The sequence below is a fragment of the Thamnophis sirtalis genome, unplaced genomic scaffold (assembly GCF_051295495.1).
Source record: "Thamnophis sirtalis isolate CommonGarterSnake01/CBP01778 unplaced genomic scaffold, rThaSir2_p1.2 scaffold_5, whole genome shotgun sequence".
NCBI lineage: Eukaryota > Metazoa > Chordata > Lepidosauria > Squamata > Natricidae > Thamnophis > Thamnophis sirtalis.
Window position 1 is genome coordinate 111,794,488 of NW_028261385.1, and position 22,378 is coordinate 111,816,865.

At 39.2% G+C, this 22,378-nt stretch overlaps 1 protein-coding gene across 4 annotated transcripts in view; it reads right to left on the reverse strand.

Annotated features, from left to right (window-relative positions):
* The window catches only part of HDAC4 (histone deacetylase 4), a 278,408-nt gene that overhangs the window by 108,488 nt on the left and 147,542 nt on the right, over window positions 1-22,378 (reverse strand). For all 4 annotated transcript variants that reach the window (XM_087716586.1, XM_087716585.1, XM_087716587.1 and 1 more), the window contains exons 12-14: window positions 12,231-12,482; window positions 9,652-9,838; window positions 2,590-2,723 (exon numbers count right to left, since the gene is read on the reverse strand). In XM_087716586.1, the coding sequence (XP_087572712.1) occupies window positions 2,590-2,723; window positions 9,652-9,838; window positions 12,231-12,482 (573 nt within the window). The remainder of the gene's footprint in view (window positions 1-2,589; window positions 2,724-9,651; window positions 9,839-12,230; window positions 12,483-22,378) is intronic.

Genomic DNA, 22,378 nt, shown 5'->3' on the forward strand with positions numbered 1-22,378 from the left:
GTGAGGAAGGAAGGAGGTGGCATTGTACAGCACTTTATTGCAACTAAGAGAAAAGGGACCTTCTTAGTCTTTATGAAATACTACTTTATATGGTTATCATATAAAATACACAATTCAGAATTTCAGTGTAACATTACATTTAAATGCATGCACCTTGTTTCAAAGTGACAGACATAAGATAGAAGTTAAATAGCACCGCCATTAGGGTTGAACTTACCTGAACATGTGTCCTGTGGCACTATCTTTGGTGCACTGTTAAACTTCTTGATTTTTAACAAAAATGTTTGATAAAAACAGTCAAAGTCAAACCATGAATGTTAGAAGGCCCAATTTGGAAGACCCCATTTATATCAGCCCTTTCAATCTGTGCTCAGCCTGATTTGGGTACAGAATTAGCTAAGGGGTATATCAGGGGTGTAAAACTCAAGGGCCGGGGGCTGGATCCAGCCTGTGGGGTACTTAGATCTCACAGGGCAACCCTGGAAACAGCAAAGGACCGGCTCAAGATTGATTGATCAATAAATAAAATCAATAAGGAAGATCATATTAGGAAGAAAACCTTAAAGGTGTAGTAGCCATCTGGAACTTCTTGAAAGGGGAATTGAAATCTAGTGCAGTCACAAACAATGTTAAAAAGAAATATAAGGGACCCAAAATCACTGAATAGGGAGCTTGTTAAGGAGCTGAAATAAAGAAATCTATTTATTGGAACTGGAAGGAAGGGACAATTTGACCAGCATTCTGGTCCCAACTTATTTATGAATTATAAGTCATAAACCTGGCTTGGCCACTCACTGACAGCCAGTGAATTTGCATGTGAGTAGCCAGTTGACCCACAGCAATCTATTAGTTACATTCTGTAAATGGCTACACCTTCCAGAACAAATGTTAAAAATAGCCCCACTTAAAGATAATCTAAATGTGAAGTAACCATGGCATGAAATATAGAGAGGCTGTTACTTTTTCTGTAGGAAACAGTGTAGTTACTATACCAGCTAAAGATGACAACAGATATTCCTAGCCATCATGTGATCCTACAGTGGCAAAACTACATACAAATGTATGTTGTGGGACACCATAGCATAGCTGCCAGGTTGTACACCACAGCCATCAAGACTAAGACTTCTAAGACTATCCTTAAAATAGAACTGGAAATATTTTAACCAAGTGCTCCCAATCCTCACCTACCTCAAAATACCATGATTAAAATCTATTGTGAAATCAAGGTTCAACAAAGTCATATACCCCTATCTGTTCTGCAAGTGTTCATCTACACCAGGGGTGTCAAACTCAATTTCATTGAGGGCCACATCAGGGTTGTGTTTGACCTCCAGGGGCCGGGGTGGGCATGACCAGCTTGACATCCAGCGCCTGTGGTGGCCTGAGCGCTCTGCCAGCAAAAATGGGCTGCCAAGCTCCATTTTCAGCTGTGAAAACAGAGTTGGGGGGGCATGTGGTCCTAGCGAGCTCCATTTTCACTGGCAGAAACACCAGAAGCCGGTCCTTTGCTGTTTCCAGGGTTGCCCTGTGAGATCTAAGTACCCCACAGGCTGGATCCAGCCCCCAGCCCTTGAGTTTTACACCCCTGATATACCCCATAGCTAATTCTGTACCCAAATCAGGCTGAGCACAGATTGAAAGGGCTGATATAAATGGTGTCTTCCAAATACATATAAAGCTGCATAATTATCACCCTCTCAAGAACCCATACCAAATAAACTACCCAGTAGTTTATTTAGTTGACAAAGTCCTCTGGATCCAGGGAAGACACCCCTCCCAGCTGGTTCCAATGAGCCAGATTAGGAGGGGTCAAGGGAGCATATAATATGGTAGACAACCATAAGCATCTTGCCTATATTCAGGACTCATAAACTAAAAGTGATTTTATCTAATTGAACCACAACACTTACTGAATAACTCAGCAAATATTACACCAAAAGAAGTCTTCAAGTTGGCATGAAACTAAATTTAGTTTTCTGCATTTCCTCACTGTCAACAAATTCACTGGCAGTGACTTCTGGAAAACAGAATTTTCAAAAGGCAGAAATTTAATAAATGAATTATTGAGATATAAGACCAAATCAACCATGGAATTTGTAATTGGGAGAGGTATAGGTTTTCTTTTCACGGGTGAGATGAATCAAATGGCACAGATACTTTAATCTGTGCCATGCATGAGTAGGAGTTGGCAATAGCTATGGCCTAACACCCATAAATATATTATTTATATATAGTCCATGCAAGGCAGGGTGCTCATTGTCTTCTCAGCAGTCATTTTGTCAATGGCTTAATCAGTCATCTCAGTGTGGGAAGAGCAGTAAGTCTCCCAGAAAAGTAGCAGTATAGCTTATGTTGAAGAAGGTTGCCAACCCCTAGCCTAAATTGTTTCTTTCAAGTCTAGGATTTGAATCACAGAATAAAAGATTTTAAAATATACCTGGAATAACAGAAAACATGTCTTCTCTTTCTTTAATAATTTACATGTAAAACAACTACGGTCAGCAGTGATGTAGTTCAGAAATTTCTGTAACATCTAGAGATTAAGCTGCCAAAGCCACTGCCCCTCCATTCTATTAGTTCATCTATTACCTCACACTTGCTACGAAGACCTGTTTCCTGAAGACGGGACCAAATGCTTTGGATTCTCCCTGCATGTTCTGGATGACTGTTTGTGTTTCCACAAACGCACTGGTGTTTCAGCATCAAGGTGTCATATACAAGGCCTGCATCAAAGGATATGAATAAATTCAGGCTACAATCTTCTACTGACAAGGTGAACAAATACCCCAAATGACCTTATTTCTCTATAAAGTTGCATAAGGCTATGTTATATGCATATGGAAAAGTATAATTTGAAATAGCAAATTTCAAAATAAAAATGTAAACACAGTTTTACTAACAGTGCTAAGTGAAAATAAAAAGTTCTAACTTTTTAGAGTCCAATTTATTTTATTTCCATCAATTCCAGAACCTCTCTGATATTTAAACAAGAAAGTAGCAATAGTAATACTATTGCTACTATTGGTATTACTTTATACTTATATAGTGCTTTACAGCCCTTACTAAGTGGTTTACGGAGTCAGCATATTGCCCCCAACAATCTGGGTTGTCATTTTGCCAAACTCAGAATGGAAAGCTGAATCAACTTTGAGCCAATTAGAATCCAATTGCTGGCAGTCAGCAGAATTAGTCAGCTGCATTCTAGCCATGGCACCACCACAGCTCTTACAATGTTAATAGAGAATAGGGCACTACCATTATTATTGCTGAAGATATAGAAAATATTATTTTAAGATAATTTTTAGGCTGGTTGAGCTATAATTGTTAAATCATGATTTAGCACGATGAAAAATGCCACTTATTTTCCACCTTCTTTTTCTTGCCAAGAGCAGAAATATACCTGCACTTTCACTGAAGGAATAGGTACATCATTTCAGATATTTATTTATTGATTACATTTAGAAACTGCCCATTTCCCCCATATAGTGATTTCAGTTGGTGAACAACTAAAAGAACATAACAGCTGTATATAATTAAGAGGCATATGTTGGATTGCTGTACCCATTTGCCTGAGGTGGAGAGTAGGTAGATCCATTTTTATTTGGAGAACTATCCTGATGTCATATGAAGAAAGCATTTCTAACACAACAAAAACTGTTTACTTTAGCTTTTGACATTTCTTAAATTTAGAAATATAAGTTTTCTAAATTTGAGGAGTGAAATACTCATTTTCCAGATCTACTTCACAGGCCTATTGTATTCTAGAATTTGCTTACTAATGCTGTTAGTTTAAAAATGGAACAGAGTTTAAAACTGGAAAAATCTCTTAATTTTTTATGCAGTAATACAAGGCAAGCTACTACAATCATGTAAAAAAGAAAATAAACCCTCTTTGAGTTCTATGGTTTTATGTATCACAACATACTAAAATCATCTGGTCCTTAGGAAGTCTTAAAAGCAGGTAAATACAACACCAGACATGATGTCAACTCTCTGTGTTGACATTCCATGCAGAGCGTCGGCGGAGCTGGATCTCAGATTACAGTAGCTGGGTGGAGATGAATGAAACTATTGGATAACGTGATTTATGACACAGACTGAAGGGAGGACAGGAACACGGGCAAAGTTCAGAAGCAGATAAAGAAAGCAAAAAAGATGGCTGCGAATAAGAAATGTCTAATGAAGAATGCCTAATGAAGCTGTTAATAAATCACTGCTTTTTGTATTACAATATCGGGTTGCTTATTATGTAGCAGGCATCGTTAGCGTACTTTACACATGACATATCATAATTTATTTTACAAAAAGAAATAAAAAATAAAAAATCCATCTGTAACAAACTAAATACACCTTTATTGCTTTGAAGGCATGAAGAGGCCTATAAATAGCAACGAGGTGCTGTTAATCAAGAGCTCTTGACCAAAGGATCATTGGCAAGTGCCAGTGTTTGGAGCCAGGGGAGCGGTGGTGGCGGGCGCTGCCTTGCGAAAGGGTGGGGCTATCTGATAGGAGTGGCGGTGCGAGGACAACCGGCACCCAGCCAATTGCAACACGAGAGGCACTGGTGGCCAGATCGGACAGCTGCGATTGACGAGGGGAGGGGAGGGGGGATGGGACAATGGAGCACCTGAGCACTGGCGAGGCAGCGCCCTGAGAGGTGGCCGGGCTAAGTTCAGTCTCCCAGCAGCAAGGGGGGGGGCGCCAGGAAGAAGGAGCTGAGAACTGAGGCAGGAAGGATGGCGACAATGTCCCTTCAGACTCCTCAGAGACTCAGAAGTTCACACGGGCGCTCTGCAGCAGCTGGCTCCAGACATTCGGGTTTTCCTTTTTCTGTAAAAACTTCTGTCCATTCACAAGGAGACCCACCTTCGTTTTCTTCCCGCAATATCTATGAATGAATGAGTGGTTGAAAAACTTGGGAGCAAGAGGATTCCAGGAGTTTAGGGGCGGAGGGGAAAAAAGGTAGCCGTCATAAAACATCTTCAGCAGCCGCTTTGAAAAAAAATAAAGCACTACATCTTTTTAATTTTAAGTTTTAAGCTTCCATGCTTCGAATGGAATGGAATGGAATAGGAAAATGGAATGGAATGAGAATGGGAATAGGAAAATGGAATGGGAATGGGAATAAGAATGAAATAGGAATAGAATAGAATAGAATGAAATAGGAATAGAATGTTTATTGATAAGTGTGATAAGACACCTAAGGAATTTGTCTCCAGTGCACCAAATCACAGTATACATATAAACAGCAAGTAATAGGTCATAATAATAGTTACAATCATTAGTTACAAACAACAATTGATAAATCATAAAGAACCGGTAGGACAAGATGAAAAATAGAAGGGGATATCCAACCTAGTATTGTATTTCTCTATTTTATTTTTATTTTGTTACCAACTGAGGTTTCATGGACTTTTTGTAACAGGGTTAGAGGTTATATTATATTATATTCAGGGGTGGGTGCCTGCCAATTCTAAACTCTTCTATAGAAGAGGTTCCACAAATTTACAGTGCCGTTTAGAACTGGTTCCAGCTCCCTCCCTCCACTTGTCCGCACATCATCAAGATGAAGAGCGAGATGAGTAATTCTGGGAGTTGAAGTCCACAAGTCTTAAAGCTGTCAAGTTTGAACACCCCTGGGGAGTTTTTTCTAAAGGGTTAGGGGTGCAATGGTCTCGTAACTTGACAGCTTTAAGACTTGCATGCTTCAGTGCCAGAGTTCCTGAGTCAACATGACTGGAGGAGGAATTCTGGGAGTTGAAGTCCACAAGTCTTAAAGCTGTCAGGTTTGAACACCCCTGGGGGTTTTTTTCTAAAAGTTTAGGGGTGCAAGGGTCTTGTAACTTGACAGCTTTAAGACCTGTGTGCTTCAAATGCCAGAGTTTCTGAGCCAACATTTTGGTTGCTAAGCAAGAGCGTTGTTAAGTGAGTTTCACCACATTTTACAAGTTGGCCATGCCCACCCAGTCACATGACTGCCAAGCCACTCCCAGCCGGTCACATGGATGGCAAGCCATTCCCACCCAGTCACATGGCCGGCAAGCCACTCTCACCTACAGAAGAGGTTCTAAAAAAATTTGAAACCCACCACTGATTATATTATATATATATTATTTTCATTAGCAAACCATTTCACAATATATAATTACATATTCTTTTTGTGATTAATCACTATGCTTTAATTATGTTCAATTTGTAATAATGAAAATACATCCTGCATATCAGATATTTACATTACGATTCATAACAGTAGCAAAATTACAGTTTTGAAGTAGCAACGAAAATAATTTTATGGTTGGGGGTCACCACAACATGAAGAACTGTATTAAAGGGTCGTGGCATTGGGAAAGTTGAGAACCACTGCTCTAAGAAACTAGGACATAGATCCTTTCCCAATTACTAAATCCTGTCACAGTTGAACTACCCAAGATAGTTAGACAAGTACATCCAGTGTTCCATTGTAGCTTACTCAAACCAGAGGTCACCTCTACCATGAGAGCACCTAAACCCACACCTCCAGTCCCCATTATGCTTGAAGGAGAACACTTTGAGATTAAGGAAATCCTGGACTCACACACATCATGGCTCCACACAGTATTTGGTAGCATGGAAACATTTGCCACCATCTCAAAAAGAGTGGATGGCTAAGAAACACATAAAAGCCCCCATACTCTTAAGGAAATTCCACCTGAAATACCCAACCAAACTGTCTTAATTTATACATGTTTTCCTTGTTTCTTTCCAGGTGGATTATCCTTTTTTCTAAGGAGGGAAATATCTCAGATCCATGTATCTGCCATTCTTCCAGGGAAGGGGAGTCTTTTTAATTACTACTCTAATTACTGTATTATATTTCATATATCCTGTATCCTGCAATGTATTGGTTTATAGCTTTTAGCTTGGTGTCTAAGCGCCCTGGGATTTTCGCACCTTTTGGAGAATGTAAGGGGAGGGACGGTGGAAGGATGATCCTGAGAAAGTTCCCTTATCACTTTCTCAAAGAGACTGGTACAGGTTCTTTTTGAAATGCTAAGTTTCAAGAATCTTTACTTTCTTGAATGCGGGGGAGAGGCCAAGCCTTACAACATGGCAACACGGCTCAGGTTTGCATCTGAACAAATCATAAGACTTCTAGAACACTGTCCTTTGGATAGACAAGATCAAAATGGAGATGTCTGCCCATAATGCATGGCCAGACAACATGGTAATGTTTTGGTGAAAACCAAACACAGCATATCTGCACAAATGTCTCATACCAACTGTCAAACATGGTGGTGGAGAGATGATTTGTGCTTATTTTGCAGCCATCTTGCAGTCATTGAATCAACCATAAACTGTATAACAAACTATTCTAGAGTTAAATGTGAGGCCATCTGTCCGACAGCTAAAACTTGGCTGACACTGGACCATACAGAATGACGATCCAAAGCACACCAGCAAATCTATAACAGAATAGCTAAAAAAGAAAAAAACCAAGGTATTGCCCAGTCAAAGTCCAGACCTCAATTTGATTTAAATGCTGTGGCGGGACCTCAAGAGAGTTGTAGATAAACAAATGAACTGAAGCAATGTTGTAAAGAAGAATAGGTCAAAATTTCTCCACAACAGTGTAAGAGACATACAGTCATGATTACTTCAAGTTATTACTGCTAAAAATGGTTCTGCAAGCTACTGGTGTACTTAGTTTTTCACACATGGCTTCTCCACTTGGGCTTTCTTTTTGTAAAATAAATGATGATAGTGTAATATATCATGTGTTGATGTTCATTTAAAGTTACATTTGCATACTTTTAAAACTGCTAAGGAACAGATGATTTTTTTATTATGTTTTGATACATAAAACTATAGCACTCTTTTTCACATGACTGTACTTTATCAGGATTTTATTCCTATTCGAGCCCAGCTCATTGTTAGCTAACATTTTGCAAGAGAAATGCACTTTTATCATCTAGATATTAGTAAAACTGCTGATGCTGCAGTTATTTATTGAAATAAGAACTACCTGCTCTTTGGACCAGGAGGTTGTGAGGACATTACATCATACCAGACACTGCAATACACTACGTGGGGCTGCCTTTGAATATGACACAGAAGCTGCAGCTGGTCCAGAACATAGTAGTCTTTCTGCTAACTAGTAGTAAAAGACTTAACTTTGGTTACTGACTTTTCAGGTCCAATTCAAAATTTTGGAGGCCTTATGAAACTGTAACCTTCAGCAAATTTCAATCAACCTTCCTTATATGCTCCTTCTTGGGAAATGATGCTGAAGGTGTGCACATACATTTTACTATATTCTTATAAACTGCCTAACACATATGCAATAGGCAGCGTCCAAATGTTTATAAAAACAAACATAATACCGTGTTTCCCTGAAAATAAGACAGGGCCTTACTTTCTTTTGACCCCCCCAAATATTGATTGGGTCTTATTATTGCGGGGGTATTGTTTTGGGGTTGCTGGGTGGCTGCTCTCTTGCGAGAGGACCCCCGAAGAGCCAAGCACAGCCTCAGGGGCAAACGGCGACAGCGCAACATACTAGCCATGAGGTGACCACACTCACAAGCAGCCACCCGGCAATGCCCCTTTCCAGCGCCTCTCACTGTGATGAGGTAACCCAGTGATATCCCAAAGGCGCTAAGCCTCATGGTGCTCTGCCCTCCCCCCAGCTCCCGCGGCTTGATGCATTAGGGATACCCTTAGGTCAGTGCATGGTATGGTCTAATATAGGTCATAACTGACTTTTTCAGAGGCTATTGTTAATTTGAATCATTGTTTAGCAAACAAAGTCAAGGACAACTTGTAATTGCTGAAAATAATTTCAAAAACCAAAATACTGACTGGGGATCCAGACTTAAATGCTCTAAACAGGATTCCTTAGATAGAGAGAGCCAGTTTGGTTTAGTGGTTAAGACTGAATTCTAATTCCATTTGATTGCTGGCTGGATGACTTTGGATCTTTCTCAACCTATGACATCAGGCTCAGGTGACAAAATGATTGTCAATTCCTGTTTCCACCAATGGATCAACACTCATTTGATCCAAAAAAGTAGATCCTGCACTTGCAAGAAAACTCTCGGAAGAAGAAAAAATTCTATACAGTTTTCAAAAGTTAGCTTCAATTCATCAAATAAAAAACAATTATTTGAATTTAATTTTTGAACACAGGTTTTTATGCTAGACCTTTCACTTTATATTCTAGGCCAAAATACTTTTGTATTTTTCCTTATATTATCATTTCTCCAAAGGACTCTAGACTTCCAGGTATACAGACTTAGAGATTTCATTTCTGTTGCCGCTTCTCCTCCCACCCTCCAATTGATCCTTGCCAGGCACCTCACATTCTGTCAGGTTGTGAGCAGCGACAAAACTACTTATAACAATTTTGGTCTCAAGAAAATCTATTCTGCCCCTACAAGTACTAATTGAAACAAAATTAAGACATCCCACTATCAATCAAGAAATCCAAACACCACACAATTCAAATATATAGCAAGGCAACCCCACTTCTGGACCAATGTATTTAGTTTTGCTAGAATGGTTAGCAAAGCATCTGCAGCATTTGTGATCTTCCTCCCCCAGGGAACTCCAGCAAAATTATGTAGGAGAGCTGGGCGGCCATTATTTCATGAGATATTTTTTTTCACATATTACCTGTTGTGAACTGTGGCTTACACTGTGTCTCTTGTGTAGATAATGGGAAATTGGCAGAAGCAGGTGATGACTGAGCTCGAGAAAGTGGCCGATGTCCACTAAAGGATACTGGAATACCAGCAGCTTCCATGGATGCCTGGTAATTTCTGAGCTGATGAATGCGCTGCTGTTCCAGTAAAAGAGTTTGCTATAAGGGAGCATAAAATGTGTCATTGTTTGAAGGCTTGTTTTAGAAATCTCTTATTTTTTGTTGTGAACAATTACTTCATAATAGTCTACTAGCTATTTGTTTTATTAATTAATATACCTATACATAAAAGTACTCATTGGTATATATCAATTTTAAAGCCATTTAAAAGTGTTTTGCGAGAGCCAGTTTGATATACGGTTAAGGCATCAAGCTAGAGACCAGGAGACAGTGAAATCAACAAAGCTTGAACCAGTGACTTTCTCCCAGCCATAAGAAGGCGGCAATGGAAAACCCTTCTGAAAAATCTCACCAAGAAAAGTGCAGTGACTTTGTCCAGGCACTCTGAAAATTGAACATGATTTTAAAAATTAAAAACATGAAGTTTCAATAAAGGAGAATATTTGTAGCTCAGGATTGAAATGATGGAACATTGGTACTCTCTGAACTTGCTTGTTTTCTTGCAGACATTTCATTACTCAAACTAGGTAACATCATCATAATGTTACCCCTTAAATAGAGCACCAACGACCCCTTAAATAAATTTTTCATAGTAAAAGTTGATTGTTTGTCTGAAATTGGAGTTAAGAGATAATTCATCCTCAACTTTTCTAAAAGCAAATTGGGTACATCATCAGTTTAGAATTCTAAACTATAAAATGTCCAACTGAAGGAATAAAGTAACTGACCCAAGAATTTAAATGTATTTAAATGATGGAATGAGCAATATTTTAACCATATCTAGGGTAACAAAGAAAGCAAAAGAAAAAAAGAAGAAAAAAGGCAAAGGAAAAATGGGTGAAAGACCAAAAGAGTTCTAGATACATAATTAAATATAGAAAATGAAAAAAATATATGAATCCATGGGGTATATTGGGTTGAAGAAAATACAGGTAGTCCTCAACTTACAATTTTAATTGAGCCCAAAACTTCCGGTACTAAGCAAGACAGCTAAGTATGTTTTGCTCCATTTTATGATCTATTTTGTCACAGTGCCACAGTTGTTAAATGAAACACTGCAGTTGTTAAGTTAGTAACATGGCTGTTAAGTGAATCTGTTTTCCCCTTTGACTTCGCTTGCCAGAATGTTGCAAAGCGTGACCACATGACTCCAGGATCACATCACAAGTAAATGCCAGCTGTCAAGAGTCTGAATTTTGATCACATGACTATAGGGATGCTGCAACAGTTGTTAAGTGTGAAAAACTGTCATAAGTCACTTTTTTTCAGTACTGTTCTAATTTTGAATGGTCAGTAAATGAATGGTTGTAATTCAAGCACTACCTGTAGTTTAGAAGGAATATTGTCCAATTAGTTGATCATCGCTTACATTATTTTCTTGAGACATAAATTTGACACTGAAGTAATTCAGTAGTGCCAAGTTTACACCATACCTAACTAGGTATGAAGTTTTTATATTATAACAAAGTTTTTTCTGAACTAAAATGGAATTGTTAATAATTCACACTCATAAAAGTGTTTTTATCAGGGAAGCCTGGTCTACCTAAATATGGGACGGAGTATACTGCTTCCACTTTACCTAATATGTAAGCAGTCAAGGTTCGAATCCCAGAAGGGTATGCCTAGCTGATGAGAGCTAAATAGCTTGAAATAGATCTATACTAGCTTCCCTTTATTTCTTTGCCATGTGAATATAAATTCACACACATCTTTTATTTTTCCTTAAAATTTGCTCAGTCTTAATCTCTTCAGAAAAAAAATCCATGTTAACTGTTTCAAAGGATGAACAGTACAACAAAATACAAGAAGTCACTCTGCCTTAATAAACATTAAGAATGGTTTTGAATATAATGCACATTATGAAAAAGAACAAACCTGAAATTTATATTATTACGTTTTGCAATGAAAAATAAACTGTTATACTTATAGAGAACAATCATGTATTCATTTTGGAAGAGAAATCAAATTTCTACTTGATATGAAAAAGACAATGAAGAATAGAAAATGAAACATTTGAATGGTAGCCAAATATGATCAACATTCTCACATCCATAATAGAAGCAGGAAATTAAATACATATCTTCTGAACTGAAATTATCAAGAATTGGCATAACCTTGTATTAGTCCTACCATAGTTCTAAAGAGTCTATATTCTTGAACCCTAATTCTTGGCATTAAAATGTTATGTAATTATGTTCTATAGTTAACTCACTTAATACTCAGGAATTTGAGACTTCTGTTCTATAGGTTTTTAAGTAAAAGCAAATAGGTTGGGTTTGCACAAAATTCAATGTCAGAATAAAAGAGTCACATTCTGGTATACTGTGTTATGTAAACCCAGATGTTCTTTCTATATAGAATGACAGAATAATAAATATATAAGCCTCTAGAAACTATACACTAATAAATGCTGTTATTTAGTGTATTCTACCTGTCTGAAGAGCAATTCCTGTTCTGCTTGCCTTTGTCCTGCTTCCAATTCTTCTTGTTCTCCATCTTCATCATTTTCAGCAGGTTCTTGCTTCACATGGACCACTTGGGTCAATCTTTGAATTTCCTTTTGATTTGCTGTGCTGTCAATATATTGGTCTTCCACAAATGTCTGATGTTCTCTTAATTCTTCTTCAGTCTCTTCTGGGTGGCTTTCATGCTGACGGGAAGCTTCATTTGATTTTGGCAACATCTGAATGAAACTCATAGTGTCAGAACATAACTCCATTGAAAAGACTATGAAAAACTATGAATGAATGGAATCCTTTTTTAAAAATGTAACAATTTAAATTTTATGGTTCGCTTGATTTAATTTGGAAGTTTAAAATTTCTAAGCCATATACATGATAGGTTATTTTTAAAGATGGAAGCACAGCTAATATATTAATGTTGTATTAGATTAACAATGAGGCTGTATTTATGAATAAAGCCAAGTTAACAAATACTTACTAAAAGTGAATACTAAATATGAAAAAAACACTTTACTCATTATAACCTTAAATGTTTTTCACTTTTGATCATAACAAAAACTTGATGATCATTTTAAGATTCAAAATAATTTTCAGTACAACAAATTACAGTACTACAATTTTCTCACAACAAAACTCAAACCAAATCTAAATATAGAAAATCTCCAGATTATGAGCATTCCTTTAGTGAATGGTTGAAGTTACACAATAAACACCTTCGACTGTTTACAAACAAGTCCCAAAACTACAAATCATGTAGCACCATGGCAGTTGTTCCCCCTTATGAACAACTGCAGAGGCTCTGCAACATTCGTCCTGTACTTTGCCAGCCAAAACAGAGCATCGGAGCGGTAGGCTGTGGTGGGAATTGGAGGGGCGGCCCCGCCACTCTGCAGCTCCATTTTGGCTGGCAAAGTGCTGGGTGAGGCCTGCGCAAACCTAAACGGAGCGTTGGGGCGAGCCCACACCTCCAAAACTACATTTTGACTGACAAAATGCCGGCCAAGGCCTGCACAGGCCAAAACGTAGTGTCGGAGGGATGGGCCTGCCCCTCCGCCCTCCTGTTTTGGCATACAAAGTGCTAGGCGAGGCATGCACACAGCAAAGCAAAACTATAGAGGGGTACATGCAGCTGAGAGGCTGGAGAGGAGACAGCTTGATAGATCTTTTCATGGTGACTCAGCAGGGCAGGTTGGGTGTGGGGAAAAGCAATTGCAGGGAGCATGAGGTATTTCTGTGGGTCGGGGAGACCTTGGGTGGTCTTAGTCTCTTCCATCACTACGCTCCTCCAACACCTTCCCCAGTCTGAAATACTCATGTGCACTTAATGAACTGCGCATCTGATTAGCGAATGCGTGGGCGAAAGGAGGGAGTGATCCCGTTCAAGGTATGAGATTCACTTCCCCGAATTAGGTTATGAATGGAATGGGCAGGTACAATTACATTCGTAACTCGAAGACTACCTTTATTTTCCTAGATTTTTGCAGTAGCAATGTTTGTTATTTAAAACACGCTACTTACCTTAAAAACCTCAAGGTTGCTGTGGTAGTCTCAAAAGTTTGAGGACATAGTAATAAATAAATTATCTTAAGCAAGGATTCTCAAACTTTTATGAATTAATGACATCCTAAAATGCCCCTTTCCTTTGTCTTAAGCATTTGGTCAGAGAGAAAGAACTTTGCATGGAAGACTCATAATCTCCAGGTATGATTACTACTTGGAAAGATAAACACAAAATGGTCAAAAAACCAAGTATTGTGAAGAGCTATAGAATCTCAAGTTGCTTTGTGTTCTGGTCTCAAAGATGCTTTTTGAAGAAGTAACTGGATTTTCTAGTTTTTCTTTTTAACTTTTTATTTTATTTGTACAAACTTCACATCTTTGCAACACATTACATTTTTTTTTCATATCTGTTGTGATTCTTTTATCTATTCAAAAAATTGTTTATAGCTATAACTTTATATATATATATATATGTATGTATGTATGTATGTATGTATGTATGTATGTATGTATTTATATTATTTCATACATTTTTTTTTTCATTCTATATATAGCCTTTACTACATTTGAGTCATTTTGTACAATATTTATTTGCTACAATCTTTCTCGTATTTCTCTTTTAATCATTTTCCACTTTTGTAATTGTTTATTAATTTGTTGATCTTTCTTTCTTTCTTTTTTTGCTTTCCTGCTTCCTCCCCACTTTCCTCTAGCCAATTATACCATAAATCCCATACGGAGTAATATTCAAATTCTTCTTTCTCTTTTAGTTCTTTCGTGAGCCTTCCATCTCTGCACATTCCAATATTTTTTTCTTACATTTTCTTCTGTTGGTGTATAATTATTTTTCCAGTTTTGTGCGAATGTAATTCTCGCTGCTGTGATTGTGTAGAATTAAGTATCTAATATTTTTTTCATAATTTCCTTTTATAATTCCTAACAAAAATAATTCAGGTTTTAGTGCAATTTGGTATGTAGTAAACTCCTCTAGTCAATCTTTTATTTTTTTCCAATATTTTTTCGCAGTTGTGCATGTCCAAAGTGGTTGAGAGTAACATTTTCAACAAGGAAAAGGGTAAGTTCTGAATAAATTCTAAACCTTCTTGGTCTGAAAATACTTTGACACGACTTTCTGATGGTTTCGTACTTGCCAGCAAAATGTGTGCCATAGACGAGTCTAAATATTGTTTACTGTGAAATTTCATTGTTTTATATTCTTCACTGTGGAGATATCATTATTTATGTTGTATCACGCATGTTTTAATTGTTTTCTGTCAACCACGATGATATTGTGATAATTGTGCTGATAAGAGGGCTTCGATGTTTCAGCAATAAGTTATAATAGAAACATGAGTATGAAAACTGTGTGTCAGCGTTCCAAATACCATGCAGAATTAAATCAGAGTCGAAGGCAAAACTATGCTTAAAGTTCCAATTTAATAAGACAGGCATGTTGGCATCATGCTATGGGATTCCAACTCTGGAAGTTATGTCAGAATCCCACCCAGTTAAAAGTTCATGATCTTGTCCCCACACCCACAATCCATCACATGGTCCAATCTTCTTCTTCCACACTGGTGTCTACGCCCAACTGCTTCCGGTCAGGTGTGAAAGTGTGGAGACAAAGGATAAATAAAACATTCCAAATCCTACTCCTTCTATTCCCCCCTCCCATTGACTATACTAAAGAAACAGCATAATGAAATAAGAGAAAGTGTGGCAGGCCAAAATTCTAAAAGGAATATAATTGCAGGCCTGACAGGCGGCCTATCCTCCGAAGAAAAACGTTTCCTGAAAAGAGAATAACATAAAAGTTAACATATAAAAAATTAACCACCTACTTCCCCCCCCGCCCCGCTAGGGGACCCTTTGGCTTATTGGGAAACTTCTCGTGGAATTGTTCTACTAACTTTTCCACTTTTAAGTTCCAGGTTTTCCCCCAAGTGGCTTCAAACAAAGGTAACCCTTCCATTGCACTAAATACTGCAAGCGACCCCTATTCAACCTAGAGACTACAATCTTTTCCACCTCCGATTGTGTTTCCCCTCCTATCACTATAGATGGTGTTTCCCCTTCTATCTCTAAAGGAGGAGAGAAAGCTTGGGTGGATGCTCTTATGCTAGACCCATTTACTGGTTTCAACAAGCTACAATGAAATTCTGGGCCAAATTTCCCCAGACTTCTGGGTAGACTGAGTTGAACTGTAAATGGGTTAACTATCTTCACTATTGGGAATGGACCCAGAAATTTTGGACCAAATTCCTTGCTAGGCATTCCTAATCTTAAGTATTTGTAAGACACAAAAACTTTGTTCCCCACAAGGAAGGGGTTCTGGAGCGAGCAGTGTTTATCAGCTTGCTTCTGGTAGGCTTCTGCTGCATCTGCTAGAGCCTTCTTCATATTCTCCCAACCTTTCTTTAGTATGTCCATCCATTCATTCAAAGAACTGGAGGAGGGAGGTTCTCTAGGCAGCTCAGGCATGGCAACAAATTCCATGCCACTGGTAATCTGGAAAGGAGTTAATTCAGTGCTGCTGTGGACCGCATTGTTGTATGCCACTTCGGCGAAGGGTAGCAAGTCTGATCAGTTGTCTTGCTGATAATCCACAAAACGCCGGATGTATTGTTCCATTACTGCATTGGTTCTCTCTGCTGCGCAGTTCATGCTGGGATGAACTTCTGAACTCAGTTCTTGTGTGGACCCAATGGATCTCAGGACCTGGCTCCAGAACCTAGCTGTGAACTGGACTTTGCGGTCTGAAATGATCTTCTTGGACAATCCATGCAGGTGATAAATGTGTTTCACAAACATTTTCACTCATTTCTTTGCGGACGGCAACTCTGAGCAAGCAATGAAGTGCGCCTGCTTAGAAACCAAGTCCATAACTGTCCAGATTACTCTGTTTCCACTGCTGTCTGGGAGTTGCACGATGAAGTCCATTGCAACCTCTTCCCATGGTCTGTTAGGGCTGGCCACTTGTTGTAGCAGTCTAGACTGGTCTGTTGGGAGCGCCAATTTCATAGCTGTCATCAGCTTATCCTGGCTTCCATTACTATCATGCTGCGGTTTTCTCGACAAAACATCCCCCAACAAGTTTTGGGGTTCTTGTTGGACAGCTGGGTTTTTTGTCTCTGCTGCAGGTTCTGGGCTCTTGGATTCAATCATCCCTGGCTGGCCCTTTTTCTCCATTGGTGGTATTGGCTCATCCACAATCATCAATTTCCTACCACTGTCTTCCCACTTTATCATAGGTTTCCACTTGTCAAGCCATGCAAGCCCCAAGATTATTTTCTCTGGCATCTCTGGAGCAACAATGAATCTGAGAAGCTCGCAGTGGTGGCCCACTTGTAACTTCACCAGTTCAGTTACTAGCATGGGTTGGGCCCCTCCAATTAGCGTTCCATCTACCTGCTCAACCCGAATGGGACAGGCTAGAGGTCTTGTGTTTATGCCTAGTTGCTTGACAATCGATGTGCTGATTAAGCATCAAGCACAACTGCCACAACTTCCCCCTCCAACCCAGTCTTAGGCACTTGGAGGTTGACTTGGAAGGCGAAGGAGCAGATGGGTGCATTCACCATTGAGTCATCTTCAGCATTTTCCTCCTCTGAGGCCTCCCCCTTGGTAGGACTCTTTGTCACCTTAAGTTGGGGATCCTCTTCCAGAGGGTGTTTGCTTTTTTCCTCCTCCGAGGTCTCCCCCTTGGTAGGACTCTTCGTCACCTTAAGTTGGGGATCCTCTTCTAGAGGTTGTTGGCCCAGATGACTCTTTTGTGGTAGCATCTGGGGCCTTCTGTTTTCCACTGTGGCGGTTTGTGGCAATGGGGCTGGAGCCCAGCACTCTGATGCTTTGTGGCCAAGTTGGCAGCAAAGGTGGCATTTTATTTGCCCCCACAAGGAAAGAGACCTAGTTACATCTCTAAACTTAGGAACCGCCTCATCACATTTTTCCATCATCCATTCTGTAGCTTGCCCCTTGGTAATCCCTTCTTCCTTTCTCTGTAGGAAAGTTGGGCAAGAACCTTTTGGGGCATTGCAGGGGAGACTGGAACTGGTGGGGAGATCAATCTCTCGATTGGCCACTGTCCAGTTGTCTGCCATGGTGCCATCTGCTGAGGAAGGGCAGGTACCAATTGGAATCCCTTCCATCCATGACCTGGGATTAAGACCCATCCCAAGGGTGTCTGATTCACAGGATGCAGTTCACCCAATGATGGCTGGTTAGGGGGGTTTATGTGCCAAGGGCCCCTCTGCTGGCTTGGAGGATTTATGGCCCAAGGGCCCCTCTGCTGGCTTGGGGGACTTTCCCATGTTGATGGTCCAGTAGGTGCCCACTGGAATCTTAACCGTCCATACTCTGGGAAGAAAGCCCAATTTAGTGGTGCTTCATCCACTAGCTGCAGCCCAATTTCTGGTGGCTGGCAAGTGAAGGATGCTTGCAAAATCCCTCTTGCTGGCTGGGTTGAAAATCCCAACTTGCTAGGGATTCTGTCTTCAATTCAGTTGCAGGGCATTGGCTCATTTCAAATATCCCTGTTTGGAAGGAGTCGAAATCTCCACTCCAGGGTTTTTTCCAAGCCTTGGCTGGGGGGAAGGACGGGGAGCATGCACTCATGTTTAGTTGTCCGAAATAGTCCGGGATCTCCATTCATCAGATCTTCTGCCCATCCTTTCTCCGCGTTGAGAATAAGCTCCTTCATTCCTGTTCTTTCCATCCCCCACAGGCTGGGCTTCTTGCCAGCGGCAATAAATTTTAAAAGCGAAACTGCTTTTACCTTTGAAGACTTGAAGAGTTGTGTCTCATTTCAGCTTCTTATCTCCAAAGGCTTTCTCCTAATTGTTCGCTATTTTACGCTGACCGGGTGGTTCAGCGCTGGGAAAACAGCCACCCTCACCAATCCCCCCCCCCCGGTGAGGGAGGGGTGCTGGTGATTTATTTTGAAGCCAGAGTTGGAATAATGTCAGCGTTCCAAATACCATGCAGAACTAAATCAGAGTCGAAGGCAAAACTATGCTTAAAGTTCCAATTTAATAAGACAGGCATGTTGGCATCATGCTGTGGGATTCCAACTCTGGAAGTTACATCAGAATCCCACCCAGTTAAAAGTTCATGATCTTGTCCCCACACCCACAATCCATCACATGGTCCAATCTTCTTCTTCCACGCTTGCGTCTACGCCCAACTGCTTCTGGTCAGGTGTGAAAGTGCGGAGACAAGGACAAATGACCTTGACTTCTAGTAAAGAATGAAAATAATACATTCAACAATCCTACTCCTTCTATTCTCCCCTCCCATCGACTATACTAAAGAAACAGCATAATGAAATAAGGGAAAGTGTGGCAGGCCAAAATTCTAAAAGGAATATAATTGCAGGCCTGACACTGTGATGGTTCCATTACATTCCTATCAGTTATAAAAACTGAGACCAATAAAGGCTTAGAAAGCATAATTTCTAACCTGCTCAAATGAAGAATACATATGCTTAAAAATTTCTATTATGAGCCTCATCCTCTGTGGAATAATGTCACAAAGTGAACAATAAGCAACAATACAAGAATACAAAGTGGTATAACAAGAATGTTAAATAAGGATATCCAAAAGACTAGTTTATTTTGTGCCCGAATGTTAACTTATTCAAACTAAGGAATCAGTTGGGAGTAGTATATTTACCAGTCCAGGCAGAAATCTGATTTTTGTTCATGTTATAGTGTTGACTATTAATAGTTGAAGTATTCTCTAGCATATTAAATGTTTCCTTATTACCTCTGCCACAATCCCTAAAAGATAATCCACCTAAACATTAAAACAACTCTGATTCTGAAAAGGTCAGACTCATATAAGAAACATGTGCTCTAGAATAATTCAAATTTCAAAATAGTGGACAGAAATTTTTTATTGAAAAGCACGAGCCAAATAAGGGACAAATACTATATGTCCTTATGTTCAAAAAATGACAAGTCAGAGCAATGTATTCTATGTATTCTAGATGTAATTATATTTAAAGATTGAATTAATCCCATACTGTTACTGTTACTAAAATTATATTTGTTTATACTATATTTGTTTATATATATATATATATGTCTGTATGTGTGTGTGTGTTTATTTTATTTTAATCAATATAAAATATTTAGATTTTTATATTGTATAATCATTAGTGTATTTTTGTGGTTGCAATTTTTGGTTCTAACTTATCTATTAAAAAAAACGTACAAAGAGAGATGTGGGGGATTCTGTATTTAGCAATGAAGAAATATATTTAAAATTAAAACAGCACAAATGAACTGCAATATATTTTTACTTTCAAAGCACTTGTGGTCCTTTCCTGGAAGCTGAGCATTTGAAGCTTTTGGTAACTCTAATTTTAAATCTAGAAAATATGTTTGAAGAACAGTAAGTAAAATCTTCATGGAAAAGCAGATCTAAAACTAGTTTGCTAAGATGATTGAAGTTCAGATCTAATACATGCCTAACAATTGTGTATTTTCAGAAATAGAAAAATGATGTGAGTGACTTGTGTAATAAATCTTCACTCTCTTCTATAAATAAAATGTTCCTTCTTCAATTTTCACTGGAACAAGTATCTATGCCAGCAGCTAAAATTTTAAGGCAACTTGTATAACTTGCATTGTGATCATAGCTTTAATAAGAGAGTTAATAATATTCATGACACATTGATGCCACAGCACCTTTAAGCCTAAGATTGATTATAGCATTTTTCTACAAACTCTAAAAAGTCTGTTGTAAAGTATATAGAGAAGAATTAACAGAAACATTCAAAAATTCTGTCAGTTTAAGTGTATCCCACACTGAAATAAAAACTGGATTACATTAGAACTTTTTGTTGGTTAAAGTAACAACAAAAATATCTCTTGTTACACTATCAGTCATGAGGCTATTCTAGTCGGTAGGGTGCAGGTACCATGCAACACATGCACATTGCCTATGCTACCATGTCTCCCAGTGAGTATGAACAAGATTGCAGTCACTGAGCGGAGCTGAAGATTTGGCAAGATTTGGTACCCTGCTTGAACAAGAATGAATGAATGAATGAATGAATGAATGAAGGAAGGAAGGAAGGAAGGAAGGAAGGAAGGAAGGAAGGAAGGAAGGAAGGAAGGAAGGAAGGAAATCTATAGTTTCTTTCCAATGACCCACTGTAGATAGCTGGCTTCCTATACTCATTTTCACAAGGAAATAATTATAGGGAAATAGCAGTTTCCAGTTAGTCAGTTTATCACTTTCTAGTTCCACAAGTTGCATTTTCAATAACCAAGGCCCACACTTGGACTACCATTTGATTGTCCCAATATAAGAAGTAAACAAACTGATTTAGAACAAATATCTCACTATAATTTCAAACAATTTTTGTAAAGTCAGATATTAATCATTTAATTCTTTGACATTGATACAGTTCATAAATATTAGCAATATACAGAACAGCAAAATACAGGTAATCCCTCGGTTATGAGCATTCTCTTAGTAAATGTTCGAAGTTACGTGATAAGCGTCCACTAGCGTTTAGAAACAAGTCATGAAACTACCAATGTTGAAGCACCATGGCAGTTTTTCACTCCTACGAAAGACTGCAGATGCTCTGCAACACCCCCTCCTCCATTGGGTCTCCATAGGCATTAGGCCTGTGCATATTTTCCTTGCAAAGATCTAGAGAGCCTTTGCTTCCTTGGCCTGTTTTGATGCTTCAGGCCTTCAGTGTGTATGCAGAGAATGGAGTTCTAAAGTACCACAAGAACTCATGCTATTGATCTCGTGTGATCTCACAGTACTTTAGGCCTCTGAAGCCTGAATGAGAGCTGTAGCAAAAGGCTTTGCAAATGGAAGGAAGGCTTGAAACATCAAAGCTTTCCCTTTCATCTTTGCAAAAAGCCTTTGCTGCCGAGAATGGAGCCCCTGGAAAGAGCGTGCAACACTCTGGGGCTCTGTTTTTGCAGGAAAGGCCTCTCAAGGCTTCTGCTAAAGAGAAGCTCTATTTCCAAGTGCCCCATTTCCATGCAGATGAAGTTTCCAGTCTCCGTTAGGGCGACAAATGTTTGACCCTAGGGCAGTTGGAAATGGAACAATTTGTTCCATTTCCAACTGCCCCACGGCCACTCAAACACTTGCCACCCTGACAGAGACTGGAAACTTTGTCTGTATGGAAATGGAGCAAAAAGCTGTTTTCAAGCAACCTATTTCTATGCAGATGAAATTTGCAGTCTCTGTCAGGGCAACAAGTGTTTGAACCAAGACGAAGACTGGAAACCTCTGGGGTAGATGGTCATGTGCAAGTTCAAACACCCATCCGCTTTTGCAGAAAACGGGTGCCAGACGTCCCACGGGATCAGGGCACCCAGAAGGTTCCAGTCTGTGTGGGAAAAGTGGTTGCACACTAATGAGAGGCTTGGAGAAATGCAAGTTCGCTGCCCCAAAGCCTCACTTCATGTAAACACTTTTCTGCATGGAACCTTGAAGTCTTTGGAGGAGAGTCACTGAGGTTGTCCGCTTCTCCAAAAATGGTAGACAGGCTGAGAAGCCAATCAGGGTGTGCTCATCCTGCTCTTCCTCTGCTCTTGCCACTTTAGGCAAAGAAATAGAGACGCTGGAGAGGAGACAGTTC